This window comes from Myotis brandtii, unplaced genomic scaffold (genome assembly GCF_000412655.1).
Source record: "Myotis brandtii unplaced genomic scaffold, ASM41265v1 scaffold707, whole genome shotgun sequence".
In the NCBI taxonomy this organism is placed as follows: domain Eukaryota; kingdom Metazoa; phylum Chordata; class Mammalia; order Chiroptera; family Vespertilionidae; genus Myotis; species Myotis brandtii.
In genome coordinates this window covers 672126-688105 of record NW_005370773.1, presented here as the reverse complement: position 1 = coordinate 688105, position 15980 = coordinate 672126, and the positions used below count along the sequence as shown (strand labels likewise).

The 15980-nt window shown below is 44.3% G+C and overlaps 1 protein-coding gene across 1 annotated transcript in view; it reads left to right on the top strand.

Moving 5' to 3' along the window:
- COG7 (component of oligomeric golgi complex 7) overlaps positions 1 to 15980 on the top strand; it is a 63981-nt gene that overhangs the window by 24693 nt on the left and 23308 nt on the right. The window contains 4 exon segments of the mRNA XM_014530009.1: positions 282 to 404; positions 8074 to 8272; positions 11019 to 11146; positions 12779 to 12933. Of these exon segments, the coding sequence (XP_014385495.1) occupies positions 282 to 404; positions 8074 to 8272; positions 11019 to 11146; positions 12779 to 12933 (605 nt within the window).

The window sequence follows — 15980 nt, the reverse complement described above, 5'->3', positions numbered from 1 at the left end:
GTGGAGGCCTGCTGAGGGAAGCACATTGGCCTGCTTTTGGAGCAAGATAAAAGGAGAAAGGATCACTTAGAGGGAACAGATTCAGTTTGGATTGATGATCAGAGCAGGTAACGCTAAGTGGCTTTTCCTGTCTTCTTTGGAAGTGCACGGCCATCAGTGGGCCGTGGTTGCTTAGGAGAGGAGGCAGCAGTGCATTGCTTGCCATGGCAGGGGGACAGGGCGGTTTAGCGGGCAGCATGTGTTGGTGTACCCAGCGGGGCCCCTTTGTTCTGCCCGTGCAGGCGCAGCTTGTAGCAGCTTGGCAAGAGCTGTGCCAGAGCGACCTCCCCCTGGAGCGGCAGCTCACCGGACTCTACGACGTCTTACTCGGAGCTTGGCACACGCAAACCCAATGGGCTATGCAGGTAACAGCTCACTTGGGCTCTGGGGAGAACAAAGCCTTGGTGTCAGGAGACAGGCGTCTGCTCTGGGAGCGGCCTCTCAGCTGCAGCGCACGCCTGAAGAGCCTCCCTGCTTGCTGCCGGCAGGGAAGGGGTTAAAGATAAGCTTCCAATCCCAAGGCAGTAAAACCTCCAGATCTGTTAAAGCTCTTATCTTCGTTCTTGTCTGTATCTTAAGTAGAATCTAATGTGGCCGTGCTGGTTGTAGTTCACAGGGGAGCCTGGAATTCCTGAGGCCATTATCTTCCCATCGGAAAGCAGGCGGCTCTTGGTCAGGTGCTGTTTGTGAGAACAAGATCAAGATCATTTTTATCTTAACTTTGGATAAAATTTTCCTGGGCTATAGTTAGTTTCTCTTGTTCTCACAATACCTTGCGAGTTAGCAGAAGAATGTGGTTTTACAGGCATCCTCTGACGGGTCAGCGGCGAGACCGGGCAACTTCTGTGAAGCGGAACCTTTTCGTTGTTTCTTTCCAAAAATTTCTAGCCGTAAAGGGTGTGAGTTATTGTCCCCTTGTCTTTTTATTGATTGGTGGATTTTATTTATTTATTTTAGAGAGGAAAGAAGGGAGAGAGATTGAGAGAGAGATTGATTTGCTGTTCCACTTAGTGATGCATTCATGGGTTGATTCTTGTATGTTCCCTGCCCTGGGATGGAACCACAATGTTGGCCCATCGGGATGATGCTCTAACAAACTGAGCTACCTTGTCTCAATGCCAGGAGGCCCCCTGGGTCTTCCTTTAGAAGGGAAAAGGCTACCTGACTTCTGAGTGACGACTGACTGGGTCTGTTTATGGTGTGACCTATATATTTTTTCAAACTTAGTTGTGAATCCCTCTTCAGATGTTTGTCAGTCATTTGCTGGAGCGAATTCAGCTGCAGTCGGAGAGAAGTCCTGCAGGGTCATGACATGCAAGGTGGTGAAGCCACTCTTCTCCATCCTCATTTCTTCCTCCTTTAATCAGCCTAAGTCAGACTAAAAAAGAAAACTGGAAAACAGCGTCCTGTAGCAGTTTCACAGTGTTTGTGAGCCCTTAGTTTTCACTGGCCCTGTCCACCCGTGCCCTTGCCTCTTCTGCTGATAGCACGAGGATGGAGACAGGCCTTGTCCATGTGTACAGATGTTCTTCACCATCTAAGAACAAGGATCTAGACTTCCCAGACTGTGTTCAGGCCTCATCCACAATTCTATATCCTCAGGTAAGGATTAACAACAAGAACAACAACAAAAAATACTTAAAAAAAATTTTAAAAAGCGTTTATGCTAGGTCGTACTTTGGGCCTGTGACCCATTTTCCTTTCAGGATATAAGCATGGGAGGTGGTTGTCCTCTTCTCAAGTTCAGTCTAGTGCAAAAGGCACCAAGGGAGAGAGATAGAAACATCAATAATGGAGAATCATTGATCGGCTGTCTCCTGCACACTCCCTAATGGGGATCGACCCCGCCACTCAGCATATTCCTTTGACTTGAATTGAACCCGGGATCCTTCAGTCTGCAGGCCAGCGCTCTATCCACTGAGCCAAACCAGCTAGGGCACCACTTTAACCATTTTTAAGTGTACAGTTAAGTGGCATTAAGTATATTCACAATGTTTACTATCACCATTATTTCCAGAACTTTTTTTTATCATCTCAAATGGGAACAGTGTACTCATTAAGCAATAACTCTCCATTCCTCCCTCCCCCATCATCTGGTAACTACTAGTCTACTATTCCTGTAAATTTTCCTATTGTAAATACCTCATGTCAATGGAATCATACAATATTTGTTCCTTTGTCTGCCTTATTTCACTTAGCATATTTTCAGGCATCATCCATTTTGTAACATGTATCAGAATGTCATCCTTTTTATGACTGAATAATATTCCATTGTATATGCATATGTACCACATTTTGTTTATCCATCCATCCGATGAGAGACACTTGAATTGCTTCTACCCATTGGCTATTGTAAACAATGCTGCTATGAACATTGGTGTACAAATACCTATTTGTGTTTCTGTTTTTTGTTTTTTTTTTTAAAGTATTTTTTGTTGTTGTTCTTGTTGTTAATCCTTACCTGAGGATATTTTCCCATTGATTTTTAGAGAGAGTGGAAGGGAGCGGGAGAGACACAGAGAGAAACATTGATGTGAGAGAGACACACCAACTAGTGCCTCCCGCATGTGCCCCGACCAGGGCCGGGGATTGAGCCTGCAACCGAGGTATGTGCCCCTGACTAAAATTGAACTTGGGACCCCTCAGTCCACGGGCCACTCTATTCACTGAGCCAAACCCGCTAGGGCTGTGTCCCTGTTCTCAGTTCTTTTGGGTGTATACCTAGGACTGGAATTGTGGTGTCATACTGTAATTTTTGACATTTGGGGAGCTGCCAACTGAATACCTTTTTTTATATTCCTACCAGCAATGCACAAGAGTTCTAATTTCTCCACATCCTTGCCAACACTTGTTTTTTAAAAAATTTTTTATGATAACCATCCTAGTGGGTAATGTGGTATGTCATTTGTATTAGCTTATTTGGAGATGTGTCTTTTTTAAAAAAAATGTTTTTATTGATTTTAGAGAGAAAGGGGGAGAGAGAGAGAGAGAGAGAGATAGAAACATCAATGATGACAGAGTATCACTGATCAGCTGCCTTCTGCATGCCCCACACTGACGATTGAGCCTGCAATCCTGGTATGTGCCCTGACCGGGAATAGAACTGTGACCTCCTGGTTCATAGGTTGACACTCAATTACTGAGCCATGCCAGCCGGGCTGGAGATATGTTTTTTAATGTATTTTGCCCATTTTTGAGTTGGGTTGTTTCTTTGAATGTTATTGAATTGTAGGAGTTCCTTATATATACCACTTATCAGATACATGATTTGAAAATATTTTTTCCCCATTCTGTGGGTTGTCATTTTATTCTCTTGATAGTATATTTTTTAAAATTTTTTTAGAGAGAGAGGAAAATGGAGAGAAGATAGAGAGAAAGAGAAACATTGATTTGTTGTTCCACCCACTTATGTATTCACTGGTTGATTCTTGTATGTGCCCTGACCAGGGATCAAACCCACAGCCTTGGCATATCGGGAAGACCTCCAACCAACTGAGCAACCTGGCCAGGACTTGATAGTGTCTTTTGATGCACAAAATTTTAAAATTTTGATTTTGTACAATTTATTTTTTCTTTTGTTATCTATGCTTTTGATGTCATACTTAATAAACTATTGCTAAATCCAAGGACATAAGAATTTTTTCCTATGTTTTCTTTTATAGTTTAGCTCTTAATGTTATGAGTTAATTTTTTTTTACAGTGTTAGATAAGAATCCAAAATCTTTCATTTGCATGTGGATATACAGTTTTCTGAGCACCGTTTTTATTTATTTATTTTATTGATTTCAGAGAGGAAAGGAGAGAGATAGAGAGATAGAAACATCAATGATGAGAGAGAATCATTGATCGGCTGCCTCCTGCACGCCCCCCATAAGTGGGGATTGAGCCCATAACCTGGGCATGTACCCTTGGCCAGAATCGAACATGGAATCCTTTAGTCCGCAGGCCGACGCTCTATCCGCTGAGCAAAACCAGCTCGGGCTGAGCACCATTTGTTGATATGCTTGTCCTTTCCCCTATTGAATGGTTTTGGCACCTACTAGTATGTTAAACGTAATTTGACCACTTATATGAAAGTTTATTTCTGGGCTCTCTATTCTACTCTATTGGTTTATATGTTTTTTTCTTAAGCCAGCACCACACTGTTTTGATTATTGGAGCTTTGTAGTAAGTTTTGAAATTGGAAAGTAGGAGACTGCTAATGTTCTTTTTCAAGATTGTTTTGGCTGTTTGGCACCCCCTGAAATTCCATATGAATTTTAGGATGGGCTTTTCCTTTTCTCCATAAAATATCATTGGGATTTTGAAGGAGCTGCATTAAATCTGTAGATCGCTTTGGTAGTTATTACCATCTTAACAATATTAAGCCTTCCAATTTATGAACATGGAATGTTTGCCATTTTGTTTGTGTGTTCTTTAATTTCTTTCAGCAGTGTTGTTTTCGGTGTACAAGTCTTTCAGCTCCTTGATTGTGTTTATTTTTAAATATTTTATTCTTTTTGATGCTATTGTAAATGGAATTGTTTTCTTAATTTTCTTTTCAGATTGTTCACTGTTAGTGTATAGAAACACAACGGATTTTTTTTAATTAAAATATTTTTATTAATTTTTGAGTATGATGTTAGCTGGGGTGTTTTCATAAATTGTCTTTATCATGTTATGGAAGTTTCTTTCTATTACTAGTTTATTGAATTTTTATTATGCTTTTCCTGCATAAATTGAGATGATCATGTATTTTTCCCTTTATTCTGTAAATGTGCGACATTACATCGTGTATATTACATTTGTGTATATTGAACCATCCTTGCATTCTGGAGATGAGTTTCACTTGGTCGTGGTGTATAATCTTTTTAATGTGCTGCTGAATTTGGTTTACATGTATCTTGTTTAGGATTTTTGTATTCATAAGCGATATTAGTATATAATTTCCTTTTCTTTTAGTCTCTGTCTGACTTTGGTATCAGGGCGATGCTGGCCTCTTAGAATGAGTTTATAAAGGTGTTCTGTATTAGTTTGCTACGGCTCCTATAACAAAGCACCACAGATCAGGTGGTTTAGGTTTAAACAGCAGGAATTCATTTTCTCACAGCTCTGGAGGCTAGAAGTTTAAGATGAAGATCTCAGCAGGGTTGGTTTCTTTCTTCCTTTTAAAAATCTTTATTGTTGAAAGTATGACCCTTTCTAGCCCCGCCCCAGGCCATCACCATCCTATTGTCTGTGTCCATGGGTTATGCATATATGCATACAAGTTGTTTGGTTGCTCTCTTCCCACCCCCTGCCTTCTCTTTGAGATTCAGTAGTCTGTTCCATGTTTCTAAGTCTCTGGATCTATTTTTTTCAACAGTTTATTTTGTTCATTAGATTCCACATATGAGTGAGATCATGCGATACTTGTCTTTCTCTGGCTGGTCTATTTTGCTTAGCATAATGCTCTCCAGGTCCCTCCATGCTGTCTCAGAGGGAGCTGGGTTGGTTTCTACTGAGGCCTCTCCTTGGCTTGCAGATGGCTGGTTCTCCCAGTGTCCTCACATGGTCACCCCTCAGTGTGCCTGTGTCCCAGTCTGCTCTCATAAGGATTAGGGCCCACTCAGATGACCTTATTTTACCTTAGTTGCCTCTTTATTGACTTATTTATTTATTTAAAAAAAACCCTCACCCAAGGATATTTTCCATTGAATTTTAGAGTGGAAGAGAGAGGGAAAGACAGAGAAATACTGATGTGAGAGAAACACAGCGATTGGTTGCCTCCTGCATATGTCCTGACCAGGCCCTGGGCTGGGGAGGAGCCTGCAACTGAGGTATTTGCCCTTGACCAGAATCGAACCCGGGACCCTTCTATCTGCAGGCTGATGCTCTCGCCACCGAGCCAAGCTGGAGAGGGCCTTAGCTGCCTCTTTAAGGGCCCTCTCTCCTAATGCGGTACATTCTGAGGCACTAGAAGGGGTTTGGGTTTCTGCGGATGGATTTGGGGGGAGCGGGGGGGAGTGTGGACACAATTCAGACCACAGCACATCTCTTCCTCTTCAGTTTTTGGAAGAGTTTGAGAAGGATTCATGTTAATTCTTCCTTGTTTGGTAGAAATTCATCAGTGAAGCCATCTGTTCTGGGTTTTTCTTTGTTGGGAGGTTTTTGATTATTGATTCAATCTCCTTACTAGTTATAGGTCTGTTCAGATTTTCCATTTCTTCTGAGTCAGTTTTGATAAATTTTATTTTTTAATTTGTCCATTTCATCTAAGTTAATTTGTTGGCATACAATTATTCATGATAATCTCTTATAATCCTTTTTATTTCTATAAAATTGGTAGTAATGTCCTCACTTCCATGTTTAATTTTATTAATTTGAGTCATCCCTCTTTTTTCTTCATCAATCTAGATAAAGATTTGTCCATTTTAATTTTTTCAAAGAACCAATTTCTAGTCTTATTGATTTTTAAATTGATTTTTCTATTCTTTCATATATTTCCGCTCTAATCTTTATTATTTTTGTTCTTTTGCTATTGTTGAGTTTAGTTTCTTTTTTCTAGTTTCTTAATGTGTACAGTTAGGCTACTGATTTGAGACATTTCTTTTTTAATGTCTGCATCTACAGCTATAAATTTCCCTCTTAGCACTGCTTATGCTTATCCCCTAAGTTTTGCTATTTAGTGTTTTCATTTTCCTCAAGGTATTTTCTAATAAAAATTTTAATTTATTGCTTTTGTAGTTATTAAACTCATACCTTATTTGGCCTTAGAGCTGCATAAGAACAGTCTTATATCTTGCTTCATGTTTGTGCATATTTAAGTTATCTATATATATGTAAAAGCCTAAGCGACCAGCCGACCATTCTACCATCCGACCGGTAGCTATGATGTACACTAACTACCAGGGGGCAGACACTCAATGCAGGAGCTGCTGAGCTGTGGTGATTTGGCAGCTGCAGTTCTCGGGTGACTCACCCGGAACCAGAGAGGAGGGAGCCCGATTCTGGGGTGCGTCATCCGAGAATACCCTCTCGCAATGTGGGACCCTTCCAGGGATGTCGGAGAGCCGGTTTCGGCCTGATTCCCACAGGCCAGGCCGAGGGACCCCGGATTCGTGCACGGGGCCTCTAGTGTGATAATAAAAAAGCATTTAATCAGCAGTGGTGGTCTGAAAGCATCCCCCTCTAAATTCACTGTGTATGTGATTAGTTTAGTCCAAGGTACTGTCATTCACAGAATGGGGTAAAGCTTCAATGAACAGATGAATCTATAATCTGAAAGGTTCTGGATACACTATTCCTGGTGGTCCTTCCCTTTACTGAAGATCTGTGTCAAGAGGAGAGGTGGCTGTGAGCTGGAAGGTCCTCCAGCTTCTTTTCAGTGAATTGCTCTTTAATTCCATTTTGTTCCCTCTTCTAAACCCTCCCAATTTCTGCATTGTCATCTTCACAGCCCTCTCTGGCCAGTTTTTGGTGACCATCTGAATACTCCATTTCGTAGATTTGAAATAGTTCAGCACTTGGGGCCTGTGATGGGCATGAAGTAGCCAGTTGTTCTGGACAAGTTGCAGGTCCAGCCAGTTCTCTTGGTTCTGAGCATGTTCACATCTGCTGTGAAGAAAACTTGGGTTTCATAGCTCTTTTTTTTTGAGCTCAGGTCAAGTGTAGAAACCTTCATAATTACAAAGGTCAGTAGTCAAACCTTTTCATCATTGCTCAGAACTGATCAGCCTTTCAAACATATATGTCCCCCACCTTCCCACCCCGTCTCATTCATCCATCAGCAAGTCCTCAGTTATCCACTGTCACCTTTACAAACACAAATACACACACACACTCATTGTTTTAAATTACTTTATGCGTTTGCTTCTCCGAACTAGAGAGATCATGCGAGGTGGACTGGAAGGTCTCCTGATGCTCACAGTCTTGGCTATTTCCATCACTGACCCACTTCAGTAGAGGCTCATAGCTCTTGATTCGACCCTTGTAGCGGTCCAGGAGATTGCTTCCTTAGGAGGCATGCACCCATTTGATCACGTGTGCTAACGCATGTGCCCTCTCCCACTGCAGGTTTTCAAGAACCCCTACGAGGTGGTGACTGTGCTGCTGATTCAGACCCTGGGGGACTTGGCACCCTCTCTGCCCATGTGCCTGGGCTCCAGTGTGGAGCGGGCGGGGCCCGAGCTGGAGCTCCCCAAGCTGCTGGAGCTGTACGCTGCCACTGCCCACTTTGCCAAGGGGCTGGAGATGGCCCTGCAGCCCCACTCAGGTAAACACCCTCTCCCAGGCTCTGGCTTGTCTTTACTCACTTTTGTTCACGCTTCTGAGGCCTGGGTTGGTTTGCCTTTTTAGGCGACTGATCTTACAGCAATGGGAGGAGTCACTGTTTTCCTTCTCAACAGATATGAAACCCTTTTCCACGAAAGCAGTGCCATTATGGGAACAGTTGCTGCTTAATGCACTTACCCAGCAGCAGTGCTGCCGGTGCTCGGCACGCTCGGAGGCGATGGGCCTTTCTGAGGGTCTTAGGCGGTGAAAGAGGCAGGTAGACGTGGCCACCAGTTGGCAGAGGTTCCTTTGGGAAGGTAGTGTCCTCTTCCTTTACTTAAAGCTTCTTTTTCTCAGTCCTCACCCAAGGACATGCTCATTGATTTTTAGAGAGGAAGGAAGAGGGAGAGGAAGGAGGAGGGAGAGAGAAACAGAAACATTGACATGAGAGAGAAACATCGATCTGTTGCTTCCCACACGTGCCTCCCCTGGGATTGAACCTGCAACCCAGGAATGCGCCCTGACCGGGAATCAAGCCCTCAACCCCCTTGGTGTACGGATGACGCCCAACCAGCCGAGCCACCAGGCCGGGGCAGTGTCCTCTTCCTCTTAAATAATCATATCGCCTCAGGCAGTTCAGCCTAAAAGTTAGGTTTCAGAGGAGTTTTTTGCTGTGACAAGTTTTGAGCAGGGATGCTGTGTCAGGACTGAGGTGGCCGCAGGGAGAATGGGCATCCCCCGCTGCCCCTGAGAGCAGAGCACTTCCTGTCTTCGTTCAGGCATGTGATCTGAGGGTGCCGCGCAGCCCCAGCTGTTTCCATCTGTTCCTAAAGCACCATCAGCTTTTAGGTACCACAGACGTCGCGACGCATGCTGCTGTCAGATCAGGAAGTAGTTCCAGGAAGGGCTGCTTGTGCTGTGTGGCTACTGTGTCACCAGCTCAGCTTATTTAATAGTTATTCTTTAATTACACTGGCATATAATTGCCTTGGACATTCCAGGGAGCATGTTTATTGTTCAGGCTCCTGGTGATTCATAGGTGTTATTGGCACACTCACTGGTCAGGTCTTGGTTGTGGGAGAGGCACGGTGGCTGTGGCAGCTTCCAGGGGACCAGGGGTGCCCTTCCAAGTGGCTGGAGAGGGTGTGGAGACCATGCGTCCTGCTGGAGCCGAGGGGCCATGGACAGTGTGCAGAGAGGAATGAGGAGAGAAGTGCTTTGGTAGTCAGCATAGTGGGTAAGATCGCTAATGCTTCCTAAAGCGAGTTTTAAAAAGGTATTTTTTAAAATGTAAAAGTCCTTTGGAAACACAAAAATAAAGAGGATAAAAATGAGCTGTAACCTTATCGCTCGGAGAGAGCCTACAACATTCTGTATTGCCTCCCAGTAATTCAAATACAAATACACATTTTTCATAAATACATGTAAATACTTTATATGCACACACATGCATATGTGTATATGTTTTTAAATATTTGTTGTATACAATCTTATATTCTCTTTTTTTGCTTAAGATAATGTAAGGAGCATTTTCTTATGTCATTAAATGTTTAATGGCCACTTTATAACTATGAGTTACTGTAACTTTTTATTCATTCTTGGAACAGTTTGTGTCAAAAAGCAAGAAAGCACTTAAAGACTGATAGGGACACATCATAAAGGTACAGGCGCCAACCTGAAGGAGCAGCCACTGACCATAGTTGAAATTTGAACATTAAAATGAATGACAATAGTGGCTGAAAACACAATGAACAAAAAAGGATTCATGAGTTCATAGTGATATTAAAGACCCACTGACCATAGTTGAAATTTGAACATTAAAATGAATAATGACAATAGTGGCTGAAAACACAATGAATAAAAAAGGATTCATGAGTTCATAGTGATATTAAAGAGTGAGAAAGAACCCTGGCTGGGTGGCTCAGGTGGTTAGAACATCGTGCCATGCACCAAAAGGCTGTCGGTGCGATTCCCGGTCAGGGCACACACCTAGGTTGCAGTTCAGTCCCCAGTCAGGGTGCATGTGGGAGGCAACCGAAAGATGTTTCTCTCTACAGTGATGTTCCCTCTCTCCCTCTCTCCTTCTCTCCCTCTTTCCCTCTCTCCCCTCTCCCTCCCTGCCCCCTCTTTCTCCCCCTCCTTAAAAATCAATAAAAACATATTCTCGGTGAGGATTTAAGTAAAAAAAAGAGAGAAAGGAAAAATCCATTTATGGTCAGTAATGATAAAGTCTATTCAGGCAAAGATTATCAATGGATGCCAAAGCCAATGGGCAAATGGTCATCTTAGAAGTTGAATTGCTGTCATTTAAATTTTTGATACAGAAGTTTTACATTTTTATGTGTTGAAGATGGGCATTTCGGGAATCCCCGTGTGAGCACCTGTTCTGCAAAGCCCGGGAGAGGGCTCCCCTGCAGGGCCTCTGCATCATTCGAAGGTGTTCTTTTTCCTTTCTTTTTGACTTTAAATAATTTTTTGTTTTTCAGTTACAATATGAAGGGGCTCTTAACCACAATGGGTTGCTGGAGTTAGGGGGTGAGAGCTTTAATAGTGCTTTAGACAAACAATACACAGAGTTCAAATGTATCAAGATATTTGTGAATGCTGCAGCTCGCAGGGACAGGACAGGCTGGTGACGGTAGCTACCCTGAGAGGAAACAGGAGAGTCCCAGTCCCTGTCCCTGTCGTTTCCCAGGACTGATTTCTGACTGTGTTCACGATTGCCTCTCCCTTCTTATTCCCTGAAGACGAGCACAACCCGGTGAAAGTCATGGAGCTGGTGGGTGCTGTTTATGGTCCGTACAAACCCTACCAGCTCAGGTACGGCGAGATGGAAGCCCAGAACCTCCTCATCCAGATCAGTGCGGTGCCTCTGGTAATGTCCCCACCTCCACTGGCCGCTTGGCTCATTCTGTTTGCCAGGCAAGGGTTGGGGATGGCATGCCCTGGAGAAGGTGTAAGGTGGCCTCAGGTGTGCACGGAGGTGGAACAGGTGTGCAAAGACCGGCCTTAAGGGCCATGTGGGCTCTTGGGAACCAAATGTAAGATAAGACCACAGATGTGCACTCCCAGTTTTCTACTTCAAATCTCCAGTAACAGTTTAGCCAAATGGGAAGTTTCCATCTGGTGGGGATAAGTTGATTGTTTCCTCGTTAACACTTTTTTAATAATTCCTTGTTGTTGTTGTTTATCCTCCCCTGAGGTTATTTTTTCCACTGATTTTTAGAGAGAGTGGAAGGGAGGGGGAGAGACAAAGAGAGAGAAACATTGATATGAAAGACATATCGATTGGTTGCCTCCCACACACACCCTGACTGGGCTAGGGATCAAACCTGCAACTGAAGTTCGTGCCCTTGACCAGAATCAAACCCGAGACCCTTCAGTCTAAGGGCTGACACTCTAACCACTGAACAAACTGGCTAGGGCTTTTTTTAATTAAAAAAAAAGTTTTTATTTCAGAGAGAGGAAGGGAGGGGGAGAGAGAGAGAGAGAGAGAGAGAGAGAGAGAGAAACATTGATGATGAGAGAGAATCATTGACTGCCTCCTGCACGCCCCCTACTGGGGATTGAGCCCACAACCTGGGCATGTGCCCTGACCGGAAATAGAATCATTGCCTCCTGGTTCATGGGTTGATTTAATTTTTTGGCCATCTTTTGTTTGAGGCAGATGAGCAAGGGGCGCATCAGCGGGCACTTACAGACAGGGCTCTAGGGACACTGGAGGGGAAGGAAGGTCGTGTCTCGGGCAGGTGTTAAGGTTGGTGTGAGGTGAGTTGACATTTAGGAACAGATCTCATGGTAGTTAAATCTGCCTCCTCACCACTGTTCCACTTTCCCAGGATGCACCAGGAGAGTGTTCTGCTTCAGTGACATGCTGGCCCATGAAGGAGGCGTTTGCTTTCCCCTGCATTCTTTTGGAAAGTCTGATACAGAGAATTTGAGTCCTAGCTTGAGAACAGGAGAGAAAGATGCCATGTTAATCACATGAAAAGAGGGAAGGGATGAAAATGTAAGGATGCATGTCAGGATTTGATTACACCTTTCTGCCAGGAGTTAATTTCTGTGATCTCTCTGGCCACTTAAACTGCTCTCCTCCACTTCAGGCTGGTGAAGAGCTATCCCAGTTGGGGACTGCATTTTTATTTATTTTTTAATTCTTACTTGAGGGTATTTTTTCATTGATTTTTAGAAAGAGGGAAAGACAGAGAAATATTGATGTGAGAGAAATACATCGATAGGTTGCCTCTTGCACGAGCCCAGACCAGGGCCCAGGGCCTGCAGCTGAGGTACATGCCCTTGATCGGAATCGAACCCAGGACCCTTCAGTCCGAAGGCTGATGCTCTATCCACTGAGTACCACCGGCCACAGCGGGGACTGCATTTGTGATGTCCCTGCTGAGTGATGTCACCGTGGATGAGGAGGCTTGAAAGGCACCCGTCTCAGTGTTGTCTGTTTATTTGTTCTCAAGTCTGAGGTGGCTTGTGTTTGTCTGTATTTGCTGACCAGGAGCATGGGGAAGTCATTGACTGCGTGCAGGAGCTGAGCCACTCTGTGAGCAAGCTCTTCGGCCTGGCATCCGCAGCGGTTGACAGATGTATCCGATTCACCAACGGCCTGGGGACCTGCGGCCTGCTGACAGCCCTGAAATCCCTCTTTGCCAAGTAAGGCTGGGCAGAGGGGGCAGGGCCGCCACATGGGAGGGCAGCGTCTGCCCCAGTAAATGCATGTGTCCCATATGCCTGCTTTGAACCCTGGGGGAGCACGCACCCCAGAGCGCAAGGGGTGCTCCGCAGGATGTTTTTTAGAGAGACATTCCAGCAGCCTGAATGTCCATTAAGTTGGGCAGTGGCTCCATGAGATATGGTGTATTCACACAGGGACCTCTATGCAGCACTTAAGGTATGAATTCTGTCTACACGCACCAACGTGGATAGAGCTCAAAAAGATTGTTGGAATAAAAACCAGTTGTAGAAAAATATATAAAGTCTCTTACTTTACGTAAAAGGAACATACACAATCTAGGGCAGTGGTTCTCAACCTTCCTAATGCTGCGACCCTTTAATACAGTTCCTCATGTTGTGGTGACCCCCAATTTCATTGTTACAAATTGAACATAATTAAAGCATAGTGATTAGTCATAAAAACAATATGTAATTATATATGTGTTTTCCGATGGTCTTAGGTGACCCCTGTGAAAGGGCCGTTCAACCCCCAAAGGGGTCACGACCCACAGGTTGAGAACTGCTGATCTAGGGTGTATTTTCTGTATTGGGATTTGGAAAACCTTTTCTGCAAAAGGCCAGATGGTAAGAATTTTTGGCTTTTGGGCCTTTCGGTCAATGGAGACCTTTGTGGCACCTGCCTTACTATCCTGGGAGCAGAGGTAGATGACACATAAATGAATGGGTGTAGCTGTATTCTACTACAACTTCATGTGCAAAAACCACAGTGTCATCCTCTGTTCTGGGTCTTTTTTTAAAAAAATATATTTTTATTGATTTCAGAGAGGAAGGGAGAGGGAGAGAAAGATAGAAACATCAATGATGAGAGAATCATTGATTGACTGCCTCCTGCACGCCCCACACTGGGGATCAAGCCCGCAACCTGGGCATGTGCCCTTGACCAGAATTGAACCTGGGACCAGTCAGTCTGCAGGTCGATGCTCTACCCACTGAGCCAAACCAGCCAGGGCTGGATTTTTTAAAAATACTTTAAAATGCATTATGTTTCTGTAAAGTCGGGGTTGGCAAACTCCAGCTCATGGCAATCTGGCCTGCCATCTGTTTTTGTAAATAAAGTTTTATGGGACACAACCATCTCTTTCACTTACCTATGGTGTGTGACTGCTTCCTACTGTGAAGGTAGAGTTGAGTAGTTAGGATAGAGACTTGTGACTCTCAAACCCTAAAAGATCTGGACCTTAACAGAAAGTTTGCTGAGCCCTGATGTGGAAGGTTAGACAACAAACTCAAAAGACTGGTTATCTTTGGAGAGATGGGGAAGGACTAGGGTGGTGGCCATACTGGATTTAATTTTATTTCTTAGTTTCTGTTTTTTTAAGAAGGAGCATACATACATTCACATATTTCTTAGGTAATTAAAAATAAAAAATAAAAAATATGTAAGCATTATGCTGAGTGAAAGAAGCCAGCCACAAAGGCCCACGTTACACGATTCCATCCACATAAAATGTCCAAACAGGCAAACCTAGAGAGACAGAAAGACCAGTGGGTGCCTCGGGCTGGGGGACCATTTGGGAGAGATGGGGGATGATTGCTAAAGGGTAAGGGGTGTCTTTGGGGCAGTGAACATGTTCTGAAGTTGATTGTGGTGATGGCTGCACTAAAAACCGGTGAATTGTGCTCTTTAAGTGGGTTTATGTGCAGTAGGTGAGTCATATCACAATATGACTCGTATCACAATAAAGCCGTGGAAGGGAAGAAAGAAGGGGAAACTAAAATCAAGCCAAGTTGGAAAGAAGAAAGGGAAGAAAGCAGGGTCAGGTTGGATTCTCTGCCAGTCCCTGAGGGAGGGCCCTCGGTAGAAGGCAGCCTCTGGCTTGGAGACAAGTGCATTCTTGGGCTCTCCAGGAGGCCTGCCTCCGTGGCCTGCTCTGGAATCCAGTCGCCTTCAGTCTCAAGTAATTCCTTTTATTGGACTGAATGGTGTTTGATGTTGAAAGTTTAGGGAGCTCTTGTCATTCCAGAAATACTGAGCACGCCCCGGGAGCTCTGAGGGTCCTTGGGCCCTGTCACCCCGGGCAGTCAGCACTCCGAGGGCGGCTCACAGCATCGGCCTACGTCCTGCCAAGGACGTGTGCTGCTCACAGACGGACGTGCGACCAGAGGGGTCCAGGGGCGCTCCTGTAGGAAGAGAAGCATCGGCGACAAGCTTAATCAAGTAGAATTTGACCTCTTCTCTGCCACCAACTGGGGTTTGGTGGATGGAAAGAATTTGAGATCTCGAAATTTTATTGTAAAACAAAAGCAACGCCTTTAAAATAATTTTAAAAAAAGAAAAGGTATAAAAATGGAAAGCCTTCCTTTTTTCCTTTCTGCTGACTCTCAGGCCTTCTCGTTAGGACTGACGAGCTGTGGACCTTTCGCTCTTAGTCGTCTGTTCCCTCCAGACTTTCAATGTGTTTTGCTTCTCAGCCGTGAATGTCGAGGCGCTGAGCTGATTCAGGCCAGTCCTCCTTCATGCCCTGCTTCTCCCGGCTCTTGTCAGGGACAGTTTTACTTTTTAAAAATATATTTTATTGATTTTTTACAGAGAGGAAGGGAGAGGGATAGTTAGAAACATCGATGAGAGAGAAACATCGATCAGCTGCCTCCTGCACACTCCCCACTGGGTATGTGCCCGCAACCAAGGTACATGCCCTTGACTGGAATCGAACCCGGTACCCTTGAGTCTACAGGCCGACGCTCTATCCACTGAGCCAAACCGGCTAGGGCCAGTTTTACTTTTTTTTTTTTAGGATAAGTAATTTCACTATTACTTGGTTTTTTTCCTCCTTTATTGATTAAGGTATTACATATGTGTCCTTATTCCCCCATTGCCCCTCATTCCCCACCCATGCCCTCACCCCCCCCCCTTTTGGGTCTGTGTCCATTGGTTATGCTTATATGCATGCATACAAGTCCTTTGGTTGATCTCATCCCCTTACCCACATCCTCCCCTACCTTTCCTCTGAGGTTTGATGGTCTGA